Source organism: Phocoena phocoena, chromosome 2 (genome assembly GCF_963924675.1).
Source record: "Phocoena phocoena chromosome 2, mPhoPho1.1, whole genome shotgun sequence".
Taxonomy (NCBI): domain Eukaryota; kingdom Metazoa; phylum Chordata; class Mammalia; order Artiodactyla; family Phocoenidae; genus Phocoena; species Phocoena phocoena.
The window spans coordinates 87,251,228-87,274,651 of record NC_089220.1 but is presented as its reverse complement, the minus strand read 5'-3'; the positions used below and the strand labels follow the sequence as shown (position 1 = coordinate 87,274,651).

General features: G+C 35.2%; 1 protein-coding gene across 2 annotated transcripts in view; it reads right to left on the bottom strand.

Moving 5' to 3' along the window:
- Window positions 1–368: 368 nt before the first annotated feature.
- GOLM2 (golgi membrane protein 2) overlaps window positions 369–23,424 on the bottom strand; it is a 111,180-nt gene continuing 88,124 nt past the window's right edge. Inside the window, exons 9-10 of one of the 2 annotated variants that reach the window (XM_065871582.1) lie at window positions 9,166–9,333; window positions 2,412–2,482 (exon numbers count right to left, since the gene is read on the bottom strand). In XM_065871582.1, coding sequence (XP_065727654.1) covers window positions 2,412–2,482; window positions 9,166–9,333 — 239 coding nt within the window. Of the gene's footprint in view, window positions 2,483–9,165; window positions 9,334–23,424 lie in introns of both variants that reach the window. The other variant, XM_065871583.1, reaches the window with a different exon arrangement.

Genomic DNA, 23,424 nt, shown 5'->3' with positions numbered 1-23,424 from the left:
GAACCTTGGAACTTTGTTTTATTTATAATAGCTCATCACTATTTAAAATTATCTGATTCAAGTATTTACCTGTATATTGTCTGACTGCTCCCACTTGAATGTAAGCTCCATGAGAACAGAAACCTGGTCTACCTTATTTACTACAGTATTCTTACTACGTAGAACAACGCTGGACACATAGGAAGCACTCAGAATTTGTTGAATAAACTAGCATTACAGTAAACAGTGCTAGTGTAAAAATTTCTGCCATTCCAGTTTAGCTTAGCTTAAAATGAATTCTAAATTTACTCAAATTTTAGTGTTAAAATCTAACTGCATCACATGAGTGTGATGTGTGTATATGTATCAGAATCAGCAAAATAGTAAAACAAGTTTAATTTTTAATTTATTAGAACCCAGTAAGTGATGGTTTTAAAAGCAGAGTTTCCATCAAATTAACACTTAATTCAGGGCAAAAATACATTTAAAAAACGTAAATCTTAAGGCAGAAGTAAAACGTTATAAAACCAGCATGTCTAATACAGACTGTAGAATGTCAGAATTTTAAGAGATTCACATAGTATTTTATAGCACTAAAATGTTAATACAGTCAAAAATATTATCAATTGATCCAAGATTTCTCAGTTTATAAAATGTCTAGACTGCTAATTGAAGAAATTTTGCTGTGTAAGTAATAGCTACCATATAACCAAGTGATTGTTTTTATGACAAAGGAACTAAGGCAGGAAATTTCATGGTTTTCATTTGTAAAGATTTTACAGTATTAAATATAAAGTATTACTAGGAATTTGTTTTAGATTCATCTTCCCACCCTAACTTCCAAAAGGTGTACATCAATTCCCTTTAACTCCACTTAAAAAAATCTTGTGAACTATCATACCTATTCATTATAGGCCTGACTCTACAGCAAAGCCATGAATTACTAACTTTGATATGGTAGAAAAAACAATTTTAGTAAGTCACTACATCTTTTCTGGGTTGCTAAATAATTTAAAACTGAAGTCTAAGAATTTCTGCACCTCCAATAATTGAACAACCTTTTTTTGTTTTGTTTTTTTTTAATCTCTGTAGGTTTGAATTTTGACTAGAACCTGAGTACGGGGGGGAAAAAAAAGCATCTCATGTTCATGTGCAATTAACAGTAGCCCTTCTGAAACACAGAGTTAACAAGCTTAAATTTCTCATGATCAAAACCTTTTATTTGGGGGGAGGGGGATAAGATTTAGAAGTTCTTTCAATCAGAAAACAAGGATTAGCTAGCTTACACGTTCTACTGAGGAGTGTCAAAAAAGACAAATGCATTTAAAATAATGTTGTAAGTCTAGCAAATATGAGGTTTATGGGTTCTTAACTAACATGTTAAGTAAATACAAAGGTTCTTCATCTTTATTACAAACTTTTAAGCTATTTTAATAAAATGGCTGTAGATCTCACTGTACTTCTACTTATCTGTGCATTAATAAAAATCTGTTAAAATTGCTTATTTAATACTTCTGAAAAAGTCTAGTCAAATAAGATCACTAAAACTACCAGAGATGCTTTGAAATACTGATTGCAAATTCATTTCAAGGTTGATTTAGCCTCTTTCAGAATCTGGCATTTAAATCATTAATATCTTCACCAACTTTAACTCTGAAAATATAAAAATTTTAGCCAGTAACGGTTAAACCGTACTGGTATTACCTGAAAAACTAAAAATTGAAAATACATCATCGATCATGCATTTCACAATTTCATGAACTAAGTAAGGTAAAACTCATAAATATTATTATGTCTTTGCAGGTTATCTCAGCTTCCATCAGGCCTCAGCTGAAAGCTTATCTGCCGAAACACATCATTACTCATGTAAAATAAAAAGAGTAGGGAAGTGATTTTGTACATTGCTGCCCAGTGTTTGGCTTTCAGGTTCCCCTCTTTCATGCAACTATTCTAGGTATGATTCCTTGAACAGCATGAGATGAGGGGTGGATAGAACAGAACACCTGTTGGGCTAACAGCATGTATTAGTGTATTAAAAGTTTTCCAGTTGAATAATTGTTCTCTTTGTGGTTATGCTATGTGCAACATATAAACTGTACAATCATTTTTCCTGTTTGTCTATTTGTGGAACGAATTAGCCTCAATAAAATGTAAAATATACATTAGTTTGCTTTAAATGCAAAGATTACAGTTTTGCTTACTTTGTTTTTGGCTCAACTGTAACATAACCCCAAAGTCTGCTTTAATAATACAATATGAAAAGTTCACATATGTACATGGGTACATTCTTCCATTTAAAATTTTCCTTAAATCTATCTCAATGTATCTTTACAACTGATACAACTGATCTTTACAACAAAAGTCAAAATCGACAAAGTAGAAATGATTCCATTTTACAGCACTTTAGGTTTTCTGAAGTTTTCCTTTACGGCTTAAAGGGCATCATTGAAATGTTGCTTTCCATAGTCTGCAGGATCCATTTGCAGTTCTTGTTCTTCATCATCTGTAAGGAAAATAATCAGGTATCAAGAATATTATTTTTAAAATCACTTACAGAAATCCAATCAAATAATCTCTCTCTTTTATTTTTTTCCTTCAGCCTTAATGTAGTTTTCTACTCGTTATCTTACACCTCTGTAAATGCTGTTCTGTTTCTTAGTTGCTTGGCAAATGAGTGAAAAGTCTGTAACTGTTTTGGAAAATCACTTAATTTTAACAAATCTTTTGATGATAGAGAAAAAAGAAAGGAGGGAAGGAAGAAAAGAAGAAAAGGTGGGGGGAGAGAGAAAGGAAAGAAGAAAGGAAGAAGGGAAAAGAAAGAGGATGAAAGAAATAAGTAGAGCTAGATAGTTAGCAAAGCTTTAGGATTCCACAAGCACTGAGGAATTGATCCTTTTATGTAAATATATTATTTCTATATAGATGAAAGTCCTTTAAATTAAAGCTTTGGTAGAAATTGTTCTTTATACATTTTCATGCCTTTAAAAACCAAACATTTTTTCTAATAGTAAAATTAATTCATAGTCATCAAGTAAAAATTAGAAAATAAAATAAAAGTTACTCATGATCCCCAAATTTAGCGTTTAAATGAATTTCTTTGCTATTCTGCAAATAGCTTACCAGCAACTTCCTAAATGGAGTATGTTAAAAAACAACCTTTTCTTTACTGAAAAGAAAAAAACTATTACACAATATTATTAGACACTAACATCCTCAAAGTCACTTTGAGTAGCTATACTAAACGACTCCATATAGTGCTTCAGAGTTCGACTTATTTGGCTATTGACAGGTTTTTCTGGGTCCTTCTCGGCTATCACCTGTCACTTCACTACTCTCAGCTTAACTACCAACAACAATTCTTCTCTTCCTTTCTAATTTTATAGTTATTTCTATCTTCAAGTTTTGAAATAAGAATGCTCAGAGTATTAAAATTAGTATTTTAATTAGAGCTTAAGAGGCTCCCTTTTTAGTACATTGTTGTTTTTTTTTTTTGCGGCACGCGGGCCTCTCACTGTTGTGGCCTCTCACGTTGCGAAGCACAGGCTCCGGACGCGCAGGCTCAGCGGCCGTGGCTCACGGGCCCAGCCGCTCCGCGGCATGTGGGATCTTCCTCGACCGGGGCACGAACCCGTGTCCCCTGCATTGGCAGGCGGACTCTCAACCACTGCGCCACCTGGGAAGCCCGTACATGGTTTTTAATGACATCTTTTGGCTCCTCCACAGCCTTAAAAATTACTTTTGTTACTTTCTGGTTCACAGTTACAATTACCCAATAGTTTAGTTTTTGATATATTGAAGTATTACTATCATAACTGTCTGGGTATATATTTTAAAGAGGGGTTGGATTCCAAATTCATATGTATACTATAGCTATCTCCAATCTATTCTTTTAGGTTTGATAGCTTTTCCACTCTCAGCTTCTCTAGTATATTGTATGGTAACATTTTGTTCAAGAAAGATGCCATGTGGTGTATGTACTCTGTACGTGTATTTGTATGTACCATGTAGTGTAAGTACTATGTATAAACTTTCCATAATGACGTGTTCTTATTTCTTCTTTACATTTAGTTATTAGAAATGCCAAACAAACCAACTTTCTCTCACCTTTCAATAACTTTCCTGTTAAATTTACAGAAATTCTCTTTTAGAATTGCAGGCAATCATTCTTCATATTATAGCAAATTGATCTCATATTTTTAATACTGTAATTCAATAGCAATGATAACCCCAAATCTGTTAGGTGCAAAGGCTGAAATTACATCCATAATCACATTTGTATTTTGAAAATATACTAATCATTCTCTTATCAAAGAACTCTTTGTACTTTAAAAAATCATCTTGGTTTTAAAAAGGAAAATAATCACTGGCACCTCTCCAGAAAGCTCTCCTTAGAACCCATGTTATGGGACCTCACCGTATGGCTATAAACACATCTTTTAGGACTTTAGTAATTAAACGAAGACAATCACCATGGAGCAGTGGGAAAAGCTACTACATAAAGAAGAATTTCTAGAAATTTACAGGAAAGTTATTCAAAGGAAAAAATGATGTTACTTTTTGAGATTTTTAAATTAATTGTAAAGAGAAAACAAGATAACAGCAAAGGTCTAGGAACAGAAAAACAGAACCCTAGTCCTGGCTCAGGCACTTAACAAACATGATCTAGTTCCTAAATCTCTTTAGACTTCTAATTACCTTCTCAGTAGACTAGGGTAACAACTATTTTTCCAACTTCAAAGTAAATTAATGCATAGGAAGGCAGTCTTTACTTCCAAAGTCCTCTATAAATATAAGGAGGAGTTCGTTGGTTTTATTAACTTATGCTCTTTAGCAAAGTTTTAATATGGCGCCTTCACATTGCTTTTTCATAATTTCATAGGACTTCTGATTGCCTTTCTCTTACACTGAGCTACCATTTACATTAACTAGAGTCTACTTTCAGTGTAGCTATTCTAACCAGAATTCATGTTTCTACCAACAACCTCTTTGCATTTATCTATGACAAAATTACCTAACCAAATCTGATATACAATAACAGCCACTAAATACAATTATATGGACTGATATTTTATTTCATTTTACAAAGAAGCAAAATCTGTAAATAACTCATCAACATAAAGTGACTATTAAATATAAAGATATTTATAATTTATCAAATAATTTCTAAATTCCCTCTTAAGTCAAGAAAGGACCACCTCCATAAAGCAAGCTCTACCAAGCAAGAATGCCTTGGGGAAATAAGGCAGTGAGCCTCCATTAAAATGTACAAATTAGGGCTTCCCTGGTGGCGCAGTGGTTGAGAGTCCGCCTGCCGATGCAGGGGACACGGGTTCGTGCCCCGGTCCAGGAAGATCCTACATGCCATGGAGCGGCTGGGCCCGTGAGCCATGGCCGCTGAGCCTGCGCGTCCGGAGCCTGTGCTCCACAACGGGAGAGGCCACAACAGTGAGAGGCTCGCGTACCGCAAAAAAAAAAAAAAAAAAAAAAAAAAAAAATCCACAGGCCAAAGTGCAATTGTCCTCTAAAGCAGGCATCCCAGGGAAAAAACTCTACACTTGCTTTTACTTTTTAAAAAATTATTTTATTTAACACTTACACAGTGCTTACAGTGTGAAAGATCCTGTTCTAAGTGCTGAATAAATATTTAAATCATACAATCCACATAACAATTGTTGAGTTAGGTAACTATATTTATCCCTATTTTACAGGTAAGGATTTCAAGGCATAGAGGTATAGGTAATTCACAAGGTCACAGAGCTAGTAAGTGGTGGAGCTAGGATTAAAATCTAGGCAGTCTGGCTCCAGAATCCAGGCACTTAGGCACTATGCTAAACTTCCTTCCATAGGTATACTTAGTAATGTGCATTTCATATTCTATTAAACAAACTTGGAACTTCTATGGCATTAAAGATAAGAGTAAAGGGAATTTGTAAACATCCATATCCTTTTTATAATAAAGAATAAATTAAAAGATATATCTATCAGATGTGTAGTGTTTCCAGAGTTAATCTTTTAGTTAACCTTTTCATTGGATCATTAGCAGAAGTCAGGGAAAAAATGTTTACACCAATGTAAATAAAATATTTCTTTTAGGATGCTTCAGGAAACCAGGAATTAAAAATCAAAATAAACCAGGATTGTAAACACAGGAAAAACAGGCTTCACTTAATTCTACAGAAAACACTCTGCAGGCAGTACTGACCCAAATGATCAATATGCACAAACAGGCATCAGAGATAAAGCTGGAATTCTTTAGCTCCCTATTGGCAGAGATGCTGTCAAAGCCTCCATTTCATAATCCAGAATTTCGGAGACCAAAGTCAGTGTCTTTAGCTGAAGCTAGAACCTCAGTCCTGCAGCTGGAATGTCTAATACTAGGGACCCAACAGCTTGAGAAAAAACAAAACAAAACAAAAAAACACAACTGCTTCTAATACCAGGGAGAGCAGAGCAGAGCCCCTACTGGTAGAAACATTAAAGTGCTTCTGAAGTGCATGCCTCAATTTTTGAAATCTCTTGCTGCAGAGTTTCAATGGGAGCATAAAGTTTCCACTTTTCTTTCTAGGGTTTGGGGGAAGATGTTATTTTAGATGCTGAAATATGAAACACATTTGTCCCTAATACATGTGTTACAGTGAATCCACTATGAATGTGACCACAAAATTTTAGAACTAAGAAGGATCATCTATGTATTCTAGTTCAACACCCTTACATTACAGATGAAGAAATGGTGGCCCAGAGAGTATAAGTGACTAGAAAAGCAATACACAGCTGGTCTCCTAGTTCTAAGGCTAATGGTTTTTTCCACTCTACTGCCTGCTTTCGCTGAAAATGCAAACTGACCTAGGAACCCAACCATTATTTTTACACTGAAGCTATGAAGAAATGCTTTTAAATACTCTAACTTAATAATAAACATTTGGAATACATATTGTTGATAAACTAGGGAAGAACCATAATTCTCACTCTCCACTTTTTAGACAGTTAATACTATACCTAAAGAATCTCTGAAAACATGTTTAAAATTATTTGGTTTTAAATATTCAAGTCTCCAGTGTTCCTTTTTAGTCAGTTCACCCAAACTTCTCTCTCTGTATTTGCTGGAGCAGATGTTCTTACATCTTTCTGTTCCCTATGATGAAGGAGTCCCTTAGTAGCTGCACTATCCTTCTGCTGCTATCATTTAGTGAACCTCAAAATGGGATAAAAAAAATGTTAAATGGCAATCTCCAGCTCAAGTAAGATTCACTTGCAAATGAGGAAACCCCCAAATTTAACCATCCCCTCCCTACTTCATTGAGAATATCATCTTAGGTCATTTCCTTATATTCCTTAGAATCAATGGATTTATTCTCTTGTGAAAGGAAAAGGAGGGGTTGAATGAGGGTACCGGGGACCTAAAGTAGAAAGTGGCAATGAGAACTAGGGGTGGGAGAGGGAGAAGAGCATAGGAAAGAGAGAGAGAAGGCACTGAAGATAAATGTATCTATTATGGATAAAAATCATAAAAATATCAAATGAGAACTTTGTGATAAAAGTCATCAACATTAAGATAGCCAAAATATAAGAAATAATTTTCAATACCACTGAAATTAATTGTTCTAATAAAAACCTCAAAATTATACAATGAGATGATAGAAACTTCTATGAAAGAAAAACAGAGAATGTTTAAAGTGTAAACCAAGCAAGATTATAAGACAAGAAGTTAATGGGTTATTAACCTAGTCACAGTTGTAAGAATAAAAACTCAATGAGAAAGGCATAAAATGATCAGTTAACAGTATTTATTGAGGGCCCTAGGTACGCTAAGGACTACTGTGGGGGTGGGGGCTGAATATGAAGGCAGAAAAGGATACAAACAAAATAGAAGGCAAAATAAATGAAAATTCCTGCCCTCCAAGAGCTTACAATCTAATTGGTGATACGATATGCATGCATGAAAAAGCCTTAAAACTAAGTTATAAATAATTGCAAATAAATATAATCCAAACAAATTACAAAAGCAATGAGAAAGAAATGGTAAGATTTATGAAAAATGGATGAGATTTTAGAAAAATGGATGAGTACAATTTTTTCACTGATACCAAAAAGTGTTTGAGAATTTCTCATTAACATCCACATATAACTCCTAGCATTTATTAATCTCTTTCTAATCCAATAACCATTCTTCCCAAACTAGAATGTACTAACAAAATAATGCCTAGGTGGAAGTCAGAGTCTCTAGTTTTCCTTTTTCTATTAACTATGTAGTATTCTAGGACAACTATATTTTCTTCTGAGTTTTACAGAAACAATTCTTGTCAGGAACCTAAATAACATTTAATTACTTTAAAAAGAGTTAAGGAAGAAATCAAGATAGGTTACATTGAAAAATATTTCATGCAATGTATTATAAAATTGAATACTTCACACATTAAGTTCATAGTCAATTTTTATAGAAAAGAGAAAAAGCTCCATAAATGCTACTAAATGATATAAGCAGGCAGAAAACAGGCCTAAGAACTTGCAATAAAGCAACATACTCTGATATGCATGCGTGGGTAGGGGTGCATGCAAACAAGTGGATTCTGAACTTTCACTAAGTTAAAAGTTCAGAAGGAACACAGTTAACAAGGAAAATATGTTGAATCTGTGTATTAAACACAAAACAGACAAAATCTTCAAAAACTGATTGTTTAGTATAAAGTTTAAGCCTCTCAGAACAAATGTCAAAAACAGCCTTCCTATGCTGAATCATTAGTGAAATAATCCTGTCTTCAGTGTGGATGAGACCATTCCCTTTGTGGCTGTCTGGTTAATATCTGTACTTAGAATGATGAAATGCTTTCAGATGAGAAATTGGAAAAGATTTTTTTTCTGGGAGTATTTGCCTTAGGTAAAGTCTAGAGCCATTTTAAACAATTTAATTCTAAAATTTCTGAAGAGTCTGAGTTTCAGATTGTAACTATAAACACTAATATATATCACATAATAACTAAAAATGAAAAAAATTAAAATGATTTATTTAAAGGTCTACAAATACCACTATCATAAAATTGTTTTCCAAAATAAAATTGAAAAACTGCACAGAACCTCTCTGTATTAAGACTGTACTGCTATTAAGTGGGGAAAATTCTACACAAATTCAACCAAAAAACTTAGAGGTGGGTTTCACGGTCACAGCATGGAGGCCAGGCCCACGCTCACCTTGGACGTCTTCCTCTCCACCATCACCATCTTCTTCCTCATTGTAAGCCAGCTCAGCCTGCTTGTCTGCCTCATACTCACCTACGTTACCATCATCCCCATTATAATCCGCCAGTTTAGAGCCATGCTGCGGATCAACAGGGGATTCATTCTCATCAAAGAATCGGCCTGTGAAGTAGGTAGAGGATTAATTCAAGAGTGAAGAGAGAAGAAAAGAAGGGACCTATACTGGAGGTAGACCAGAAAGTAGATAAGTGAAACCTGGCAATTTTCAGGATACTGGTTATAAAAAAAAAGATACACTTTCTGAAGGTTATCCAAGATAAAAGGAAATAAGAATGAAGACCGAAAATAATTTTATTTAAGAATTTCTCTTTTGTATTAATTCCAGTACTTGCTGCTTAAGGTTTGAATGTTTTCTAAAGAAAAGGGCACAATTTTCAGAATTGTTTTCCTAATAACCAACAACTTCTCTGATAGAAGTATTTGTCTAATTTAACACTTTAGGAGAAGAATAAATAATTTTATTACTAGATACAATACATATTTGAAATCTGTAGTCATTTACTGCTTTGTGAAATATCACTTTCCACGAATAATTTTGATAACTTTTCTTATCAGAATAAATGAGTACCGTGTAAGCTAGTTTTTTTTTGGAAAATAAGACAAACTAACATACTGGAGGGCTATTTTAAGTTTCTTCACTAACAGTGATTCACTATAGTCATGGATTTCCAAGGAGGGATGGCAAAGAGAGTAAACTATCAGAATCCCTAGTGGTATGTGTTTTGAAAAACATCCCAAGTAATTCTGATTTATTCTTTCTCATTTCCTGAACAATATTTCTAAAAGTCAATGACAGAGGAAGCTTAAGAAAGTTGACTGACATGAGGCTGTTATATTATATTCATAGCAATTAGAAATCAAGAAGAGCAACAGACATAACACCTACTGTAGAAAGCTATTCAACAATATTCAACAAATGGACATTGAAAATAAAAATGCTAGGCAAACTAAGGTGTGACTCACAACACAAGTTAAACTCTACTTTGACACTGAAGTGGCAAAAAAGTAAATTTTAGTAAATCCCTAAAATATGAATAACATTAACTTACTGATGATGTAAGAATTTAAGACTTTTTTAGAAATTATAAACATTTTCTATGATAGGTTTAAAATTTTTCAAATTATATTTTTAAAATCCACATTGCAATGAGACAAACTTCCTCTGCTTGGAAAGAAAAGTTAAGTACAAAGAGAAAGAATTATGGAGGTATTGGTCAATTCTACAGATGGCTCACCACATCATCAGGCCAATATATTTCTAATTGCTGTGTAAAGAGTCATTCAGGAAACATCAAAATACATAAACAGCTTATACAACTCAATATCAAAAACACAAACAACCTGATTAAAAAATGGGCTGAATAAACATTTTCCCAAAGAAGACATACAGATGGCCAACAGACACATGAAAAGATGCTCAACAATGCTAATTACTAGAGAAATGCAAATCAAAACCACAATGAGGTATTACCTCACACCGATTGGAAAGGCTGTCATCAAAAAGTCTATAAATAATAAATGCTGGAAAGGGTGTGGAGAAAAGGGAATTGTTGTGCCCTGTTGGTAGGAAAAAGTAAATTGGTGCAGCCACTGTGGGAAACAGCATGGAAGTTCCTTAAAAAACTAAAAATAGGGCTTCCCTGGTGGCACAGTGGTTAAGAATCCACGTGCCAATGCAGGGGACACGGGTTTGAGCCCTGGTCCGGGAAGATCCCACATGCTGCAGAGCAACTAAGCCCGTGCGCCACAACTACTGAGCCTGCACTCTAGAGCCCGCGAGCCACAACTACTGAGCCAGCATGCTGCAACTACTGAAGCCCGCATGCCTAGAGCCTGTGCTCTGCAACAAGAGAAGCCACAATGAGAAGCCTGTGCACCACAATGAAGAGGAGTCCCCACTCACCACAACTAGAGAAAGCCTGTGCACAGCCAATGAAGACCCAACACAGCCAAAAGTAAATAAAATTAATTAATTAATTAATTAAAAACCTAAAAACTAAAAATAGGGCTTCCCTGGTGGCACAGTGGTTAAGAATCTGCCTGCCAATGCAGGGGACACGGGTTCAAGCCCTGGTCCTGGAAGATCTCACATGCTGTGGAGCAACTAAGCCTGTGCGCCACAACTACTGAGCCTGTGCTCTAGAGACCACGAGCCACAACTACTGAGCCTGCATGCCACAACTACTGATGCCTGTGCACCTAGAGCCTGTGCTCTGCAACAAGAGAAGCCACCGCAATGAGAAGCCTGCGTACCGCAATGAAGAGTAGCCCCCGCCCACCGCAACTAGAGAGAGCCCACGTGCAGCAATGAAGACCCAAGGCAGCCTAAAATAAATTTAAAAAATAAAACAAAACAAAAAACCCCCCTAAAAATAGGGACTTCCCTGGCAGTCCAGTGGTTAAGATTCTGCACTCCCAATGCAGGGGGCACAGGTTTGATCCCTGGTCGGGGAACTAAGATCCCACATTTGGCACTGTGTGTCCTAAAAAAAAAAAACAAAAAAAAACCTACCATATAATCCAGCAATTTCAGTCTTGGGTATATATCTGAAGAAAATGCAAACACTAATTCAAAAAGATACATGTACCCCCCAATGTTCATAGCAGTATTATTTACAATAGCTAAGATACGGAAGTAATCTAAGTGTCCATCAATAGGTGAATGGATAAAGAAGATGTGGTATGTATATATATATATATATATGTATATATATATATATATACATATACATATATATATATATATAATGGAATACTACTTAACCATAAAAAAGAATGAAAATTTTGCCATTTGCAACAACATGGATGGACAGGGAGGGTATTATGCTTAGTGAAATAAGTCAGACAGAGAAAGATACATACTGTATGTTATCACTTATACGTGGAATCTAAAAAATAAAACTAATGAATATAACAAAACAGAAACAGACTTGCAGATACAAAGAACAAACTAGCAACAACGAAGACCCAACGCAGCCAAAAATAAATAAATAAATTAAAAAAAAAAAAGAACAAACTAGTGGTTACCAGTGGGGAGAGAAAAGGGGGGAGGTGCAAGATAGGGGTAGGGGATTAAGAAGTACAAAGTACTATATATAGCATAATTAAGCTATAAGGATATATTGTCCAACACTGGGAATAGAGCCAACATTTTATAATAACGTTAAATGGAGCATAATCTATAAAAATTTTGAATCACCACGTTGTACACCTGAAAATAATGTAATATTGTAAATCAGCTATACCACAATAAAAAAAATAGTCAATCAGGAAAATAGTTAAAGAACAAATCATACTCACATAGGCTTTTTTTTTGGCGGGGGGGGCGCAGTTTACAACAGGAGACTGAAGTAAATGGGGATAATGAAAAAGAGCATAAAGTCATCTTAAATCTATTCTAGAATAGAGTTGGGTATGTACAATAAATAAATGGAAAAGTTGATAAAACAGAGTTAGAGAAAAGAAATGGATATACACGAGTTAAGAAGGAAAAAGAGTAACAAGAGAAGAATAGGTAAGCTATTTGTGAGAAAGACCCTGTCTCCTAATGATAGTTATACAAAACAAAACATTTTGGTGTCTTTTATTATTATCTGTTTCTCTAATGATAACATAAATGATGCCAATGTAAGAAAGAAAAAAGGGAGATTTATAGAAATCTATATTTTCTTTTTTTAATATGGAATATTATGGACAAAATACCTGGAGCAGTTAAATCATCTTTATGCAATGTGAAATTGCTGTTTTAAATATATAAACATTTTGATATGGTACTTACTAGTGAGTTTCTCAAGGTACACTATTTCCTCCAAGAAAATATTTTCATTTTTTATGAAATTATGAAATATAGAAGACCAAAAAATTAGTCTAAAAAAGTTATTGCAAAATATAGTTAATTTAACTAAGATTATAAGGACATGGTATATTAATCAAAGAAATGGTCGACCTGTACCTATTATGATATTCCAACAGAACAATTTACAAAGTTTCTTCTCTTTTTTTAAAAGGTGTTTGGTGTTCTGACTAGCCTGAATTCACTCATAAAATTTCCATACTACAATTACAGTGACCTACAGAGATAATAAGAAAATCACTAACAAGAATGGATGACCACAATAGTAATTCATACAGTACAATAGACAACAAGAGACAAAAAATCAGAGCCAACTACATAAAATTGCCAGTCAAGTTGGGGATATCAAACTTCACAGTAGACAGTGAATGAATATGGCTATATAAATAAAATGCATGATGCTGATCAATGTAACAGACTGCTAAATTATATATTAGGCATCATATTTGCAAAAAATTATACAAGGGAGAAATCAGTGTGGGTTAGAGCTAGAAAGGAAGGTTTCAAAAAAGAGGCAATCAGGTTTCTATAGTGTAGTGGTTACCATGTTTGCCTCACAAAAAAGAGGCAAATATATTGGACCATGACAGAGAGAAGGAAAGGAGCATTCAAATAAGAACGAAGATGGAGTATTCAGGAGACAGTAAAGAGATTAATTTGACTGGATTTATATTAGGAAGCAGAAAGATGAAGTCTGAAAGATGAAGTTTGAATTGGGAATAATTATGGAAGACCTTTAAAGTCAGAGATTTTAAAAGGCTTCCTATATCTACTTCACAAGGTCATTGTACACTGCAAAGAAAGGCTTGTCTTCAGGACTGGTCCTTGGCTTGATTGTGGGATATAACTTCTGAGTCCTTGAGCCATGCTTACCAGTTTGATTGGACAAATTTATCCTAATGAAGTGATTCATGGTGAATATTTTTTTGCTAGGCGGAGGCAGGCAGGTCTAGAGTCTGAATAGCTGACCTCAGTCACGTGGGCACTACATGACTACATGAGGATACTACATGAATGACCCCAATAAAAACCCTGGACACCAAGGATCACATGAGCTTCCCTGGTTGGCAACACTTCACATGTGTTTTGTCACACTTCTTTGCTGGAGACTGGAAGGAGACACCTGGAAGCTTACATCTGCTTTTTCCTAGACCTTGCTCCATGAGCTTTTCCATTTACCAATTTTAATCTCTGTCCTTCTGCTGTACTAAACTATAACTGTGAGTATTATAACTCCTCTGGGTCCTGTGAACTCTTCTATTGAATCATCAAGACTCAGGGTGGTCTTGGGGGACTCCCAACACAGCATCTTAATATATCTGTTCTGCAACTTGCTTTATTCCCTCCACATTATGCTTTTGAGATTTACCAATGTTGATAAATGTAGCTTTATTCATTTATTTTAACTCCTATGTGATTCCACTGTATGTCTGGTACATACACCTTGATGTTATCATACTGATGATTGTTTTCAATTTTCAATGTAATAATAAATATTCTTGTACATGCCTCCTTATATATAAGAACGTTTGTAGGTAACATATTAGGTGCTAAATTGCATGGTATGTACATCTTCTCACACTTATGATCGATTTTTTTGTTTGTTTTTTTGTGGGTTTTTTTGCGGTACGCAGGCCTCTCACTGTTGTGGCCTCTCCCGTTGCGGAGCACAGGCTCTGGACGCGCAGGCTCAGCGGCCATGGCTCACGGGCGCAGCCGCTCCACGGCATGTGGGATCTTCCCAGACCAGGGCACGAACCCGGGTCCCCTGTATCGGCAGGCGGACTCCCAACCACTGCGCCACCAGGGAAGCCCTATCATAACGTTTTGAAGGTTCATCTATGTTGTAGCATGTGTCAGAATTTCATTCCTTTTTAAAGCTGAATAATATTCCATTGTACATATATGCCACATTTTGTTTATACATTCTTTTGTTTAATACTTGGGTTGCTTCCACCTTTTGGCTATTGTGAATAATGCTGTTATGAATATGAATGTACAAATACCTGTTCAAGTCCCTGTTTTCAATTCTTTGGGGTGTATACCCAGAAGTGAGAAGCCTCTTTTATAGTCCTTTTATTTTCATGTTTTCTACATGTTTGTGTTTAAGATTTAGTTGTAAACACTATATATAGCTGGATTTGATTTGCATATCTTTTTATCATCTCTTATAACAGGTAACTTTAATCTGTTTATATTTATCGTGGTTTTTGTAGTATTTGATCTTAGTTCTTTGACTTTACTGTTTGGATGCCTTTCTTTGAATTTTCTTCTTCCTTTCTTTCAATATTATCTCCTATTCCTCCTCTACCCACTTAGTACATCTTCATTTTGTCCTTGTTGTCCTCATTAGCTGGTATAATATTCTATGTTGATAGTTATTTTCTACTCATCAGGATGAAGATATTATTCTATTATTGTCTGGCATTTAATTTGCTGATGAAAAATCTGCTGTCAATATAATTGTCATTCCCTGGAAACAATCTATATTTTTTGGTATCATTTAAGATTTTTCCCTTTATTTTTGGATACTCTGAGGTTTTCCTACAATGCCTAAAAGCAAAGACTTTTTTCATTTATCCCAGGCATATCTGATCTAGCAATTCATGTCTTTCTTCAACCTCAGAAAACTCTGAGCACTTTAAAGTTTTCAAATATTGATTATCTACCATTTACTCTATTCTCTACCCAAAACTCCTATTAGACACACATATATATTCTGTCTCTCTTAACATCTCTGTCACATATACATATGATATATACTTATCTCTATGTCTTTGCTACTCTGTGCTACGTTCTTGTTGAATATCTCAGTACAAGATTCCTAATCAGTCAGTCAATTATGTTCATGGTCTATCTCATAAGTTGATTTTTTATTTCAATGATTATACTTTTCATTTCTAAAATGTATAACTGGTTTTTATAGCTAACTGTTTTTGTTTTATTTCTGCCTGTTTCTTAATCTCTTCTTTTTTTGAATAAGTTATTTCGTCATCTCTCTTTGAGGACCCTTAAACACAAAAATAATTTTCATGTTTCAATTGTTGGTATGTTGGCTCTCTTAGCATTAACATTTTTCATATATTTGGGGGTTTTGGTTTGCTGATTAATTTTCAGTGTGGATGTGTGTATGGGGGGTGGGGTATTTGTGTTTTTTCTCTTCTACCCTCTCTGTGTTCACCTATATTATCTATTCATTTTATTTTATTTAAAATAAAATTATTTTGTTTTATTATGTATTCATTTTAGAGATGTCCCAGTTCCCCAGTCTAGGATAAGATTTTTAAATCACATTTCTGAGTTTCTATACCATGATGCTATTTGGGATAGCACAGATTCATTACAGAACTAATAGTGATGTGGTATGACCATGCAGTATGGTCATAAGGCTGCATCTGCAGGTTTCTGGCTCCATAAGCCTTCAGGTTGCTAAACACTGTAGTTCTTGATGGCAGTCAGCAACATTTATTTTCTGCTTCCTCTGCCAAGGAAGATGGGGCCTTATTTAGATCCTGGCATTAAGCAATAAGCCTGGCTCCCATTATATTCTTTTGCTCTTAAGAGTCAAATTCCTTGAAGCCTCATTTCCAGACCTGGAACCTAATAGGTCTAATCATTCATTTCCTTTCATCATCGTGTATTTTTGTTTCATTTCTTTTTTCTTTCTTTTTTTTTTTTTTTGCGGTATGCGGGCCTCTCACTGTTGTGGCCTCTCCCGTTGCGGAGCACAGGCTCCGGACGCGCAGGCCCAGCGGCCATGGCTCACGGGCCTAGCCGCTCTGCGGCATGTGGGATCTTCCCGGACCGGGGCACGAACCCGTGTCCCCTGCATGGGCAGGCGGACTCCCAACCACTGCGCCACCAGGGAAGCCCCTGTTTCATTTCTTGACCACAGTAATTTTTAACATGTTTTTGAGATTATCAATATCCTTTTAGTTCTCTCTTTTTACATTTTATCGATTGTTATCTGTGTGAGCAGAGTGGATATCTCAAAGGTGATAAACCCACTAAGCCATCTAGATCAGAGGTTGAAAAATACTTTAAAAAATCCATACATAAAATCATGTACTCTCTGATACACTACCTTGTCTCACCAAGTTGTTCAGGGGAATCATTAACCACAGTTAAATAAATGAATTTCTGCTGCTACTCACCCTGGAGCAGGCATACAGAAAAGCCCATATTGATCAACAATCACCACCTACTGTTTTGAAAGTCCTTGTGACTTTCAGTACAGGGCTGACATTTGAAATGAACTGTTTTCTCAGTTCAAGGCATCTAAATATATAGAGTACAGCCCTCCTAATTGGCAAACAGGTGGGTCTTCCATGAATTCTCCATTTCAACTACTTTGGAGGATGTCTGACTATTTCTTTGAAGTGTGCCTCCAGGATACTCTGAAGTATCCCCTAAACTATATTTTGTATCACCATATAGACTACATTCTATATTTTAAATTAAACCAACACAAATATATTTTCTAAATAATGGCAAAACATGCCAACAACTTACCTAGCCATTTTTGCATGATGTGGCAAGACAAAATTAAATTTATAAAAAATGTATCAATGTAAGTGTGATATATTAAGTTATAAAATATGCTAAATTTAAAACTGTCAAAAAAATTGTTGTGGTTATTGTATAAAATCTAAGATTAAAAAAAAAAAAAATCTAAGATTTTCCCCCTATGTCCAGTAGTCAGTTTCAACAAAATTTTCAACTTGTTCTAACAGCATATCATTTAGTATCTACAGGATCAAATACTTTTATATTCATTACCTACTTACACTTCTATTATTTGTACTTATTGATCTCTATATATACCTTTGGTCTCTAGATGAAGTAAAATTAGATGACGATATGGACTGAGATTATAACTGTCTCCATGATGCAAAAGGAGTCAGGACAGAAAAAGAGATTTCTTCACATACTCAGACACTTTCTTCCTACTCCTACTTCATACCTTTCATTTATCAATAAGGCCTCATTATGATAACAGTGTTCTGTCTCTGGCATTTTTAACGCAGTACCTTTTTTCTCGAGACTACCATCTCCTCACTTACCATTTTTCAATATTACTTCTCAGTCTAATACCCCTTGCTCGCTAACTTTCAGGTAATACTTCCCTCTCAAGCCCAGTCTAACCTCATGTACCTTTCTATACTGCCATGAGGTTAACTACAAGGTTTCTAACATACAGCTAAGCCCCTGCCCTGGATCAACTACAAGGTTTCTATTCTATATTCTCATGTTATAGAAAGGGGTCACAAACTCAAACGCCTCCAAGTATCAGACAAGCAAGATAACTGGATGTATTATGTCAAAGTGGGATTATGAGAAATGGGACAAGGCAAGTCTCATTCTAAACAGAATAGTCATAATCAGTTCCAGTGATTATGTCAAACAATCTGGTTTAAGAGAATTAGAGACTGGGAATTTTACATGAAATCTCTTGACTTTTAAATACTGGCAACTATTTCAGATTTTTAAAAATCACTGTGTGGACTGAACAAAACTAATATGCTAGCTGGATATGGTGAAGTGTCATCAGTTTTCAATCTCTGCAAAGAATTATTTTTGCTATTTAACAAAGTTTTGGAAACAGAACATATAGATCTAGCGTAACACAAGATCACTTTCTTCAAATTCCACTAAAGCCTGGCCATTCCTATAAGCCTTAATCTCCCTAATGAACAAATACACTTATCCCTCATCTGCTATTCTAAACATTCTCTTTTACCTATTTTGAATACAGATGGAAAAGTGAAGTTAACAATTAAAACTATAGAGGGAACTCCCTGGCAGTCCAGTGGTTAGGACTCCATGCTTTCACTGCTGAGGGCCCAGGTTCAATCCCTGGTCGGGGCACTAAGATTCTGCAAGCCACACAGCATGGCCAAACAAACAAACAAAAACAATTAAAACTACAGAGAAAAATAATGCCCTTAATGCTTATTCATGAAGAATAAAGTCAGAATAAAATGGCAAAATATTTTTAGAAGACAATAGAAATGGAAATTTAGTATATAAAAACTTAATACACACAACGAAACAACAGAGGAAAAATTGTGGTTACAAATGCATAATGTTTTGCCTAACAGGCGTTTGATAAAAGTTTGTTTATAAGTTAATATATTAGTAAGAAAGAATTAAGTGTGAAGAATTAAGTATCTGTCCAAAAACTTAAAAGGGGAATAAAGTGACAAGTCACAAATAGCAAAGAATAAAATAAAAGGCAGATTGAAAATTAAAAAGTGGCAAAATTAGTAGTTGGGTGTTTGGAGAATAAAAAAAAATTTAAACAATCCATAAACTACAATTTAAAAAAAGAGAGAGACTATAAAAGATTCAGGACTAAGAATTTTAGAATAAAGAAATTAAAAGTAGGGAACTTCTCATGTATCATATAATTTATGACCAAGTAATCATTTTGATTGTGTGACTAACTACAGAAATATAAAATTCCAAAAGTAATGCAGTAAGTTTAACAAATGTTTACTATGTACATGCAAGGCTGGGAAAATAAAAAAGAATAAGACACAGTTCCTGCCCTTGTGAGTTACCACTCTAACAGAGAAGACATGTATACAAACAGTTATAGGATTCAGGACACACTACCCAACATTGAGGTACTTTAATCTTTTGTTTTCCAGATTTAAGGAAACCCTTTGCTCTTATCTCTTAAGCTATCTGTAACACAGCAATTTGGTGTTATTTATCTTTATTCACAAAAGTATACTTTTGTGAATAAAGATAAAACAACTACTTTTTCCGCTACCTAATCCCTCCAGAATTCAGGAGCTCTTAGTCAGAAATCTTGTTTTCATGGCAATATAGTTATTTTAAGTTCAGTAAGAATCTGCTCTCCTTGTAATAGAACACATTTGGAAACTTTGGCTATATTACCAAGGCTCTGACTAGAATGTCATATTTGAGAATGATACATAAAATCAGATATGACCAGACAGCTTCATGGAACTAGGGCTGGGTTTAAAGTGTCAATACTTATAAAGTGCCCCCATCCCCCCTCGGAAAAACCAGCTTATACCTGGTATACAAAGTTCCCAGCCTTACAGATGAATAAGGAATGTCACTTCCTGGCAGGCCCAGGAACTTCAGGATATCTTGTGAACCTCAAGAAGATAGGAATTGTCTCTAGGTACTGCAGGCGAAGTCTGAAGGCGAGTCTCTGGCTTGGCTTCCTCACCTCTAGAGGCTTTTAAAAATCCAATCTGAGAATCCTTATGAAAAGTTCCAGCAAAGAAAACTCAAAAGACCTATGTGGTCAATCACTATTCTTGTACTCACATAAATAATCAGGCCAAGTTTAATGAGACTAGACTTATTTTGAAAAATAGTCTTTGATTATCTTTGATAGAAATGGGGTGACTATAGAGAGAAAAATGATGCTTCAATAGAAAATGACAGTAAACCCTTGTGGCTATTAAATACTAGTCCTATTTATTGTCTTTAAGATCTTGTTACCTACCTGCAAACTAGACTAGATGCGGAATCCTTTTAGTTTCCTTCAATATCTGGCTGCAACTCTCCAAATTAAAGTTTCCAATTTTTCTCAGCCCTTCTAACTTTGAATCATTAAAACTTAAAACTGTCCTTTTCCTAAAGCCTTGCAAGCTGAAGATGGACAGTTTGATATAAACTTCAGAGAAATCACCACAACAGTTCATGTATGGACAACCTTTGTGCCTGTTGCCATTTAGGCCACTTAGAAAGTTCAACAGATCACCTGATGACATTACCAGATATTCAAGGAAAAGCTGTTATATTGCCAATGCAATATAAAGCATCTGAAGGTGGTTCAGGTCCAACATCTAGAAAATCTTCTTGATTGACTGTCTTCTGGACTAAAAAACCGAGTTTACAGTTTGTACCAACCATTAACCTTTGTTTTTCTTATGTTTTCCTTGAAATACCCAGGACTGAGACTAGTTCAATGGGTTATGGAGCAAGCTAACAACTCAGTTTCTGGATTGTGAAACTTCATATGGAACTTTCAGACAGGGGAATGACAGGTTTCAGGACATGCAATCTGAAAACACAGCACCTTGAAATATCAAATATTTCAAGCTGAAGGAATTTGAGAAATGGCATGTGCAGAAAGGACTTTCTGACCTTCCCCTGAAGCAGGTCATAAAACCCTCATGTGAGTGGTATCCTCCCTATACCTGGAGTAAAGGAATATCCTTATATCCAAGACAGAAGAACATCAAGAAGAATCTGAACAAATGAGCCTTGCTAAATTTCTCCCAGTTTACTACAGTTACTTCATATCCTTTGTCCTATCATATCTTTCCACTCTTCATCAAGCCTATTACAAAAACATTCAAAGCTAAGTATTTAGCATTGATTGGAAAAGGAATAGTTGGTCCTAAAATCTGCCTGTACCATAGTGAGATACCAGATTGCACTATTTAATTATGTAGCAGCTAATTAAAAAAAACCCAAAGGATTTGGAAGGAATATTCAGCTGTCTAAGACTCCCATTAATTTGGGCAAGATAAATACATTTCTTTTGAAGACCGAATAACAAATTTGTTGAAGGGTTCTCAATTGGAGGGGGAAATGGAATATTACTCAGCCATAAGAAGGAACGAAAATGGGTCATTTGTAGAGACGTGGATGGACCTAGAGACTGTCATACAGAGTGAAGTCAAAAAGAGAAAAACAAATATCGTACATTAACGCATATATGTGGAATCTAGAAAAATGGTATAGACAACCTTATTTGCAAAGCAGAAATAGACACAGACATAGAGAACAAATGTATGGATACCAAGAGGGAAGGGAGAGGTAGGAGGAATTGGGAGATTGGGACTGACTTATATACACTATTGATACTATGTATAAAATAGATAACTAATGAGAACCTATGGTATAGCACAGGGAACTCTACTCAGTGCTCTGTGGTGAACTAAACGGGAAGGAAATCCAAAAAAGAGGACATATATGTATACGTATAGCTGATTCATTTTGCTGTATGGTAGAAACTAACACAACATTGTAAAGCGACTACACTCCAATAAAAATTAATTAAAAAAATAATAAATTGGAAGGGAAAATTAGCCTAATAATATAGATTTGCACTTTGAACACTAATCTAGAGGAAACAAAAAGTAGGCAAATATGTTCCCAATTCTGAGTTAATTATTAACTCGGAGGGCTGAGCCCATGAAGTTCCAGACATGAATAATGATCACTCATTTGTATCAAATCTATAACTTGTTTATTGGCAAAGGAAACCTCTTCTTTATGAACGGGTCACTAAACACGTTTTAGACTTCAGAGATAATTCATGAAAAAAGGAAACTTTTGCAGCATATTGACATTCTCATTTACCATTTCAGTTACTTGGAGGTAAAACTTACCCTAATGTTAATCTAAAATATTAATCTTGAAAATGGATTTTTAAGAAAGAAGATATCACTCAAAATAGAAAAAAGACAAAAAATACTACATATACATTTCATTGATTCTAAGATGGACTTTTTCACATTTAATACTGCTAACATCAGGATACATCTTCAAATCAGTGATGTGTCATAGTGTAACTGGCAGCAACTTTTTTCCTTTCTTGGTGGTAAAAAAAAAAAAAGTGTGTTGGGACTTCCCTGGCAGTCCAATGGTTAAGACTCCACACTTCCTTTGCAGGGGACACGGGTTTGATCCCTGGTCAGGGAACTAAGATCCTGCAGGCTGTATAGCGTGACCAAAAAAAAAAAAAAAAGTGTTGAACTTAAAATTAATGACTTTCAGATTCAATGAAATATGTGATCTGTCTTCTGCCTTTCTCTGTTTAAACTGAATGGATATCTCTCCCTCTGCCTCTTTTTTCCTGCCTTTAAAAATGTATCTTAGGGATTTCCTGGTGGCACAGTGGTTGAGAGTCTGCCTGCTGATGCAGGGGACACGGGTTCGTGCCCCGGTCCAGGAAGATCCTACATGCCACGGAGCGGCTGGGCCCGTGAGCTACGGCCGCTGAGCCTGCGCGTCCGGAGCCTGTGTTCCGCAACGGGAGAGGCCACAGCAGTGAGAGGCCCGTGTACCGCAAAAAAAAAAAAAAGTATCTAAAAGAATCTCTTACTTTTCTCTAATATTTGCATGAGTATTAAGTGTTGTGTGTATGTATATATATTTTACATATACATATTATGTAAACATATAATTTTATAGTTAGACATATTATTATGGAATATGTTGAAATTAGGGAATTTGAAATTATTTCACTAAGGGGAGGAGACAAAAGAGGAAATTCTCAGTAAAAGGGCGGGTAAACTCATACAGTATTTCCATAATCATGTTTTGGTTTGTACCAGTAGTTT